Source organism: Nothoprocta perdicaria, unplaced genomic scaffold, assembly GCF_003342845.1.
Source record: "Nothoprocta perdicaria isolate Ctin4 unplaced genomic scaffold, notPer1 scaffold_253, whole genome shotgun sequence".
Lineage (NCBI taxonomy): Eukaryota > Metazoa > Chordata > Aves > Tinamiformes > Tinamidae > Nothoprocta > Nothoprocta perdicaria.
This window is the reverse complement of record NW_020455481.1, coordinates 199,113-207,800: the sequence shown is the minus strand read 5'-3', so window position 1 is coordinate 207,800 and position 8,688 is coordinate 199,113. Positions and strand designations below refer to the sequence as shown.

General features: G+C 43.0%; 1 protein-coding gene across 1 annotated transcript in view; it reads left to right on the top strand.

Annotated features, from left to right (window-relative positions):
• The window catches only part of IPO8 (importin 8), a 50,474-nt gene extending 42,007 nt beyond the window's left edge, over positions 1-8,467 (top strand). Inside the window, exons 23-26 of the mRNA XM_026040333.1 lie at positions 1,179-1,409; positions 2,064-2,180; positions 2,836-6,481; positions 7,547-8,467. Coding sequence (XP_025896118.1) covers positions 1,179-1,409; positions 2,064-2,180; positions 2,836-2,930 — 443 coding nt within the window. The 3' untranslated portion in view covers positions 2,931-6,481; positions 7,547-8,467. The remainder of the gene's footprint in view (positions 1-1,178; positions 1,410-2,063; positions 2,181-2,835; positions 6,482-7,546) is intronic.
• Positions 8,468-8,688: the final 221 nt, after the last annotated feature.

Genomic DNA, 8,688 nt, shown 5'->3' with positions numbered 1-8,688 from the left:
TGAGCAGGGGGGTTGGACTCGATGACCTCTGAGGTCCCTTCCAACCTTCGGCATTCTATGATTCTATGATTCTATGACTGTACTGGCCATGTTCTTCATTGCTGCAAAGAAACTGTTCCTGGTGGCCAGCTAGTTTAAAGACCTGTTTTAATGAACTTTGAAAGAAATCCTGGCAAATCTTTTATGTCCAGATGGAAAGTGGCATGCGGTGATTAGACAAGTGGCATTTCAAGCAACTGAAGGTTCCTTCCTTAGATTCAGGTTCCTCTTACTGCTATGGCTGACAGACAAAACATGGTCCAAAGAATAGGTGGGAATAGGAGATGTAAAGAGTAAATTTTAGACAGCTTTGCAGGCAGCTGCTTGTGAATCTGTTTGACCTGCAGCAGGAGATAGATGGTTTGAGGTCTGAAAACTAGATTAGGTTTAAGCAGATAAAATAATCCATTAAGATTTCACACGTGGTTTTTCAGTAAGGGAATTACTGCATTCTTCTCAAAGCATAGGAATATGGTATGGAACTGCACACTAATTTTCGAATCTGTGTGCTGTGGTTCAGTCCTCTGCTTGTTGCAGGTATGGTCATCCTTTTTTTTTTTTCTTTTCTTTTTTTTTTCCTGTCTATCATGTTGACATTGGAAGAACTGAAAGTTTGGGATTCAGGGAAGTGAGAAATAGTAGTTTTCGTAATTGCATGGTGGAGTTGGTTTTAAACAGGATGTAAAGGAAAGCTGATAAAGGAACATGCTGAAGAACACAGGCAGGGCATTTGGCGTACATCTTGTTTTCTCTTTAGTTATTGTCAATTTGTAAAGTATGTACAAGTCCTTATTTGTTCCTCATTTAAAAAGTACAATGATGGGATACTATTGTAGACAAATTTGTTCAAAATTTCAGGATTCCGTGACTGAGCAATGACAGTGCACACATGATAAAAAGAAAGAGGCAGTTTCATGTTCCCCCTGTTCTTGCTAGAAACAGAAATGTTGCTGATCTTGGACACGGGGAAAGTTTTAACAACTTAATTCCTCCTGTTCTTCTGAGAGCAAGGGGTATTAGCAGAAGATCTCTTTTTTTCCATCAAGAATATACATTCATGCATGGCTCTTCCTTCATCGGTTGTTGTTTCTTAATAATTTTTAAACTGTACTTTACAAAACACATTGATGCTTTTGCAGAAGAAATACCCAGTGATGAGGAGGATACAAATGAAGTGAGCCAGGCCATGCAAGAGAACCATGGTGGAGGCAGCGGTGACGGTGGTGGTGGAGAGGAAGAGGACGACGATGATGACGACGACGACTGGGATGAAGATGCATTGGAAGAGACTGCTCTTGAGGGGTTCAGCACACCTCTTGATCTTGAAAATGGTGTCGATGAATACCAATTTTTTGCACAAGCACTTTTAGGTAGGTGTCTGCTAGTTAGAGCTAGAGCTCTAGCTGCTAGAGCTACCAGGTTGAAGATGTCTCTGGTCATTTTTTTTTGCGTATATGAGTAATAATTTAGATTATTGAAATTGRAAAAGGTGGTTTTATATTTTAATTCTAGTCTTAAAATTGTTTGGCTAACAAGTACCATAAAAAGCAGCTTGCAAATACAACCTGAGATTAATTCTSTTTGTTCTCTTTCTGAACTTTTCAACCACAGCTTAAATAAGTGGGGCTCAGTCACTAGAGATAATCCTATGTAGAGAAACATTTGTCACTGTTTAGATGTTAAAATCACAATGGAAAAAAAATTTTCTTCTTCTCCAGAGCAGTTGACAAACGATGTTGCTTTTAATTTAAGATTCGTATCAAAAAAGATTAACTTCATCATTGTCCTTCAATAATGGCCACGTTGTTAATTCTCTATATCAGGAAGCAGAGCATGTAATTAAGTCCCATGAAATGAATTGCTTCTTTTACAGAGGGACCCAGCTCTAACAAAGAGATGGGGACTTTGGTTTGGTTTGGTTTTGCTTTTTTGTTTTCTCCAGTACGCGTTCTGTTTTTAAACCAGCTAGGGATTCTGTGCGTTTCCTTTTGTTCTTCACTTCTCACGCACTGCTGTCCCGGCAGCGGTGCAGAGGCGAGACGCCGCCTGGTACCATTCGCTGACAGCCCCGCTCAGCGAGGATCAGAAGAAGCAGCTGCAGGAGATCTACACATCAGCCGAGCACCGGCGAAGCGCTGCAGGTGAGTCGCTGCTCCCGGGCCCTGCCCTGTGTTTCAGRGGGGCTGGACCTGCAGCTGGTGAGGAGCTGTGCTGATTAACGGGAGGCACGTGGGAGTCCTGAGAAGTGTGAGTAGGAAACTGCACCCCTGCTATCCCTTGCCTGGAAGTATGTGTTTCTCAGAGAAGTTTCTGTTGCCGCTGATTATTTGCTTCCTCCTTCGCATATAGCTGCTGTTGGAACAGAGTCCARACTAGTTTTGCACAGTCTGACACTTGAAATGAAGAGCAAGTGAAGGCAATACCTAGCTGTCAACTAGACAGTAACGAAGATGACTATACATTGTGTGTCTTAACAGCTTTGTAACTTTTTCCCCAAGATTTTGGAAGTTTAGAAAGCTTGTGTCATTGAATGTACCTTTAGCTGAATCGGGCAGCATGCAGAATAGTTTCGCATACAATTATTTTGTAGTGGATGAATTTCTGAGTTCTGTTCTAGAGATGCATTGTATTTATGCATATAAAGAAAACCTGAGTATAATTTATTGCTGTCAGTGCACTTAGGGGGAATCAAATTCTGATTCGACAGCTTTCCATTCTTAGCTGAAGTGTATTCGCTCTGGCAAAAGTGTTCTCTAGGGACCGTTTTTCATATCTTTTTCCTTCTTTGAATTTTAGAGACTAAGACAAGAGAACAACAAAGCGGCTACACGTTTGACAACAAAGGACTGATCACAGCATTTAACTTTGGAAATAATCCCGGTGGCAACTGAAGGAGCAGCTGCAAAGGTCAATGCGAAGGGTTTCATCGTTATGTTTTATTAAAATCACCATGGCTTCTGAGTGATAGGGAAGGGTAATGTAATCTGCTGAAGGTTTCAGTGGGCTTCCCCCACCAGAATGCGCTTTCTAGCCAGCTACTGTAATGTACAAATCCTTGTGGTGTTTTTATGATTTGATGGACTGAAGAGGAAACGTTTGTCCTCAAGGAACCTGAAGGACTGGGAGGGGGCCAGATTGCACCGAATTGAGTTGCACTTCTCAGGTTTTTGCTGTGCAGAATTGGTAGATTCCTATGGATAACAGTGCCTTCTGTTGTATGTGGATTGCCTGAACAAATGAATTTTGGAGTGCATTATAATTTTTTAAATGTAAGGGTATTTCTAGATACACTGTAAGCCTTGGGTCCATGTTTTCCTGTTATCTGCCTTGTACTACATAATTTAATTGTTTCTTGGTCGCACACACATTGCTGGGTTCAGAGTGCTSTCTCACCTTCCCTGTTCGGAGCACACCGGACGTGTAGAGGGAAGCGCCTGTGTAGCTGTAAAGCATACCCGGGCAGTGTGAAAGTGTCTGAACAAAATGCAGATTTCCCCTTGATATGATGGTTTTAATTTATTTCTCCTAGCCATGGAATGAACTCACTCGAGTTATAATGGCACACGTGGCCTGGCAGGTTGGTAGCCTAAGTCTACGCTGATGTTTCCTCCTGCCTGCAGAAGCGCTGTGGCCCTTGCATGTAGATGTCCTACATGATGATGTTTTATCTCCACTTTTTTTTACTGAATATTGGATTTTATTTGGGCTCCTGTAAACCTTTTTGGTTTTATTTGTTCATTACCATTCCAGTGGTAGTGCGAACAAAGTAGTACAGCATATTTGCCATATTTTATTTATCTCAGTAGAAGCAAAAACAGCTCCAGAGTTTTTTCTCTTCTTACTCTTATACTTCTGTGATTGAATTTCTGCTCTGCATTCCATTTGGCTCTTTGTCCCACRCTGTAATTTAATTATCTGGCAGATTTTTTTTTTTCTAAATCTCAAAGGCTAGTTTCTCATGAATTCAAATTCATGTTACTGGACCTTTGTGAATATGTTCACGTAGTGAGAAACGTACCACGTGAAAAATTTAATTTGGATAGGTGCCCCTCTGCTAGATCTGCTGGGATCCCAGGGATGTAGACTAAGTAAATAGGGGTGCATCAGAAAGTGCCAGCACCTCGAAGCTTGGGTTGTAGACTTTTTAATCCAAGATTTTGTGTCTATATGTTAATTTCTCTGTGATTTAAATACTTTTACCAAGCAGTGTTAACCACATGTGGATAAGTGTTTCTTTGGAGCAGTGCCTCAACTGAAAAGTCCAAGCCCTGCCTTTTCCTCCATTAAATTTTCAACTATGGCAAGGAATAGCAGATCGCTGGGCCAGCTCTGTGCTGAAGCTCTCGTTTTCAGTCTACATGTTGGAGTACTAGTGTTTCAGTCTGAGCAATCTGAAGCCCTCTAGAGAAATCTGAAGCCCTCTAGTCCCCGACTTCAGGGCAGGGCCACAGTGTCTCTCTCCTTGCCCCACACCCTGGGACCYCCTCAAGCTCCCGCTTACGGAGCGGGAGGTTCCTGCTGCTTGCAGCCACCTGGAGTCTTCGGGGCAGACTCCCAGTGCTCTTCTCTGCTGCTCCTTTTGTTTTAGATTCCTTTTCTACAATAGCTGCAGAGAAAATGGGCCTGGTTCGTGTAGCTTTCTCCTTCGTAGTATTTATTCAGTATTCATTCACATTCATTGCTATTCCATAGCAACAGTGACAGCTTCCTCRGGCTGTTGTATGTACAGAAGTCAGCGAGGAGGCCGGGGCTGTGTTTGCAAAGCTGGACAGCACCCTGAGCCCCGTGGGGCTGGCAGAGCTTGAGCTCAGGCAGCAGAGAGCAGGGCCACACACCTCTGCTGGGAAAGCCAGGCCGTGAGAAGCACTGGGCCCTTGTGCTGATTTAGCGTTGCCCGGAATGGTCGGCAGGCATTACAGCAAGTTTGTGGTGAATTTCTCAGAACTTCGTGAAATTTATGGAAATCAACATTTGTGAAATCATTCACGGTGCTTTTTTTGGAGTGAAAGATGGCTGAGAACTCGCTTACCTGKCAATATATTTTAAGAATTAGGCGGGTGAAATGTTTAAGACCTTTATTATTTATAAAAATGAGACTGTCAAGTGAGATTTCTTTCAAAGCCCCTTTTCCCTCTCTGCCCTACTCTAACATGCAGAGTAGAAAAGAGATTTATTTTTCTCCAGCTAATGAGGTCGCCTGCAAAGTCACCAACTGATATTTAGGAGTTAATGTGTTCAAGGAAAAATCTGCTTTTGCRCAGCAACATCTCTGTGTCACTCAGCTGAACTATGGCCGCTCTCTGTCTCTGCTTCTTGTGTACTTCTCCAGTCAGCTGCCAAGAAAATTTCATCCAGATGTTTCTTACAAGAAGTTTAATCATCAGCGTGGAGTCGGGAATCTTTGTTGTCTTACWTTGCAGTCGAGGTCAGCGATGTCTGAGGGGATGGCATGTAAAAGGGTTAAATGCCCTTCCCTTCCCAAGAGATTCATGACCACCAAATGTTTCTACTGGCAAAAACAAACATTAATAATTTTCTGCCTTTTTTTCAAAGGAATTTCATCCGAGAAGATTTATTGGGCTCTAGCCTCCCCTTTAACATAYGGTTCTCTTTTAACATGATAAATATCCGTTTGTACATGATCATAAATAGGTAATGGATTTTAAGGATTTCTTCCTGAGTTGTGTCCAGCTTTGTACTACATTAAAGGGAGAGTAACACGAATGTGCATTACTGTCTCACTTTGAAGCCAAGGTAATCGTTGAATTGAAGATACCAGCAAGGGCTAAAGAAGYGTGGTCCAGGTGCCGTTGGAAATAGAGACTCCTGAATGTATTGTAAAATAAAACAAAGGCTGATGACCAGTGAGCTATGTTGTCCCATGCCCATGATCCCAGGGGGTGAAGATCATCTATATGGGTGCCGTGGGAACTCTTACATATGAAAGAAGCATTGTATAGGTTGTAATCGTAGCAAATGGTGACTTATATGATAAGTTTCTTTTTCAGATAAAATTAACTGCTGCTGGGTGTTGAATTTCAAATGCTGTTTTGTCACTCTTTAAAGGAAAATAAGAATCTCCACATGTTTGGGCTGCTTCTTTTTGCTCTTTTTTCTTTCAAAGTTGAAGTATGCGCTTCGCTTATATAACAAAGCGAAATGGGCAGCTCCCCCGGGAAGAGGAGAAAATATCAAGCTAAGGAAAAAGTATAAAACAAAACAAAGACACAAGACCCGCAGTCATGCAGAGTCTCGCTGAAATGGATGTGCTTGGGGAGACTGAGGCACGCAGTGACGTGGTGATGCGCTTTGCTCCACGGGGAACGGTGCCTGTGGGCTGTTGGCGAGGTGTGGAATGAGCTGCTGTAGGATGTGCCGTTTGCCCGTGAAGAACAGGCAGCCTGAACCTCTGGATTCCACCGTGTATTGTGGAAGAGAGAAGGTAGGGCAGTAGGGGGTTTTTTTTTGTCATTACAAAGCAGGAGTCTGTCTTGAGGCTTCTGTGAGCCAAAGGAATAGTGGACAACACTAATGATTAACTACGCTTTGCTTCCAGCATATCTTTCATCCCATGTTTCTCTCTCCTTTCCTTCCCTTTGCCAACCATTATGTTATCAGACCTTTCAGGGGATATTCAAAATATGTGAAAAGATAAAGATTTCTGAGTGCTTTTGGCCATGAAGCTGTGCAGTCAGTCTGTTGCCTGTGTATCTACAGGATGAAGTCCCTTATTTGAGATGTACAGTTGTTACAGAAATTAAAAAAAATCTTTGCAATTTCAGAGGAGCAGTTCTGTGATTTGCTTCTTAATATAGGCGGGTCTTAAAACAATCCTTTGAAACAATCCTTTGGAGATCTCTACACATTGTACTTAAATTTACTCCAAGGCTTTCTGCAGGGCAGTACGCAGGCCTAATGGTGCTGTGCACCTTGGTCAGCCTTTTGAACATGTTAGGCAGCCTGGTGCCCAGCTCCACACGGATCTCTGCCCCCAAACAAGAACGTTTTTCCAAGCCYGAGAAGCCCTGTGTCTGCAGCTGGACAGAGCATCGTGTTTTCTTCATCTCGGCAGAGCGCACAGCGGGAACAGTTACTGACTTCTTGGAAGGATCAGTGAACACAGCACTCTTCTTGTTTGGATGTCAAGGCCTCCCCTAAACAGATGGGATACCGTAGAGATGGACACTRCCCATGTGTTCAAAATGTTCTAGGCAGCAGAAAGTCATATTGTAAAGGAGATACAGAAACAGGCTGACTCGCTTGGTTTAGACATCTCCTCAACTGCTGTGGCTGCTGTAAGCAAACTGCGTTGTAAAACCAGAGTGCTAAAGCAGTGCTCGTGCACTGGACAGGTAGAAATGTCCCTGGCTTGTGGATCTAATCACAGTGCTCGCCACAAATGCACTTAGATTATTTTAAAAACATCTGTCCACGTGTTAGTATTGTGGATTTGACAGTTGTTAATGAGAGGTGAAAACCTTAGTGCGATTTTTTTTTTTCCTGGCAGAGTGCAGATTCATCCCTCAAAAAGGTCTGGGAAGCTCTTGTCCGAGAAGATGGCAGGTGTGCAGTTACCTGGGGGAGAGCGCGGCGTTACAGCCTTCCTCAAAGACTGCCAGTGTACCCCCAAAAAGCTACCTGAAGTGCTCCGTGCCAMGGGAGCCAAGTGACCAGCTACTCCCTGACTAATGGGTTTTGGACAACAGCGATGCAGAGGGAACCTCCAAGCACTTGTATTGGGGATGAGGTAGGAATTGGGCAAGTATCCAAGAATTTTGTTCTGTGCCTTTCTCCAGGAAGAGCGTGTGCTTGGCTTCTTGGGCAGCCCTGAGCTGGGGACGACGCTTTGAACTTGCTGAGGATCAGAAGGTGATTTTGGTTARAAGATGATAGTATCGTGCACGGGGGAACCAAAGTGAAAGCCGCACACCGGTGCCGAGAGGCTGCACGGAAGGTCCCAGCTTTCAGTGCTTGGCTGGATGCACAGTGTGGAAGGAGATAAACTTCCAGGGGCATCTGTATCTCCAAAGTGAAATCCCACAGTGGCAGCTCYGCTGAGGCAAACGGCGAGGACTGCTCGGGGGCTACCCCATGGACCATTCTCGATCACGCAACATGCAGCGAAACACAAAATCTAAACAATGATTTAATAGGTGAAGTTGTTGACCGTTTCCTTTAAATGTGTTTTTAATATTGTGTCCGGTTGTGTTTGGATTTTCATGTTTCTTGCCCTCAAAATGCTAGATGACCACATGATGTGTAAGTCTACCAATTTTTCACGAACTTCACCATTTCAGAGGTTTTTCCAGAACTGTCCCTTATTTTGAGATTTTCAGTGTGCTTGTGTTAGTAGAATTTCACTTATTTTTCTCTCACTGCTTTCCACACATGGAGATCTTGGACATGGACCTAACAAGAGGAAGAACAAGAGTATTTTGAAAGGAGAAAATTATGTATAGACAGGTTATTGTTTGTCCGTTTGTTTTAGAAAACAGAAGAATTGTGGCCTCTGAAGAAAATATGAAACAAGATAATATACAAAATGGGAAGTACAAAAATTCATGAGGTAAATAAATACAGAACAATATAAATGAAACTCCATTCTTTGATCGCAGCTGTAATGTTTTACTTCTYGGTTGCCAAACAGTG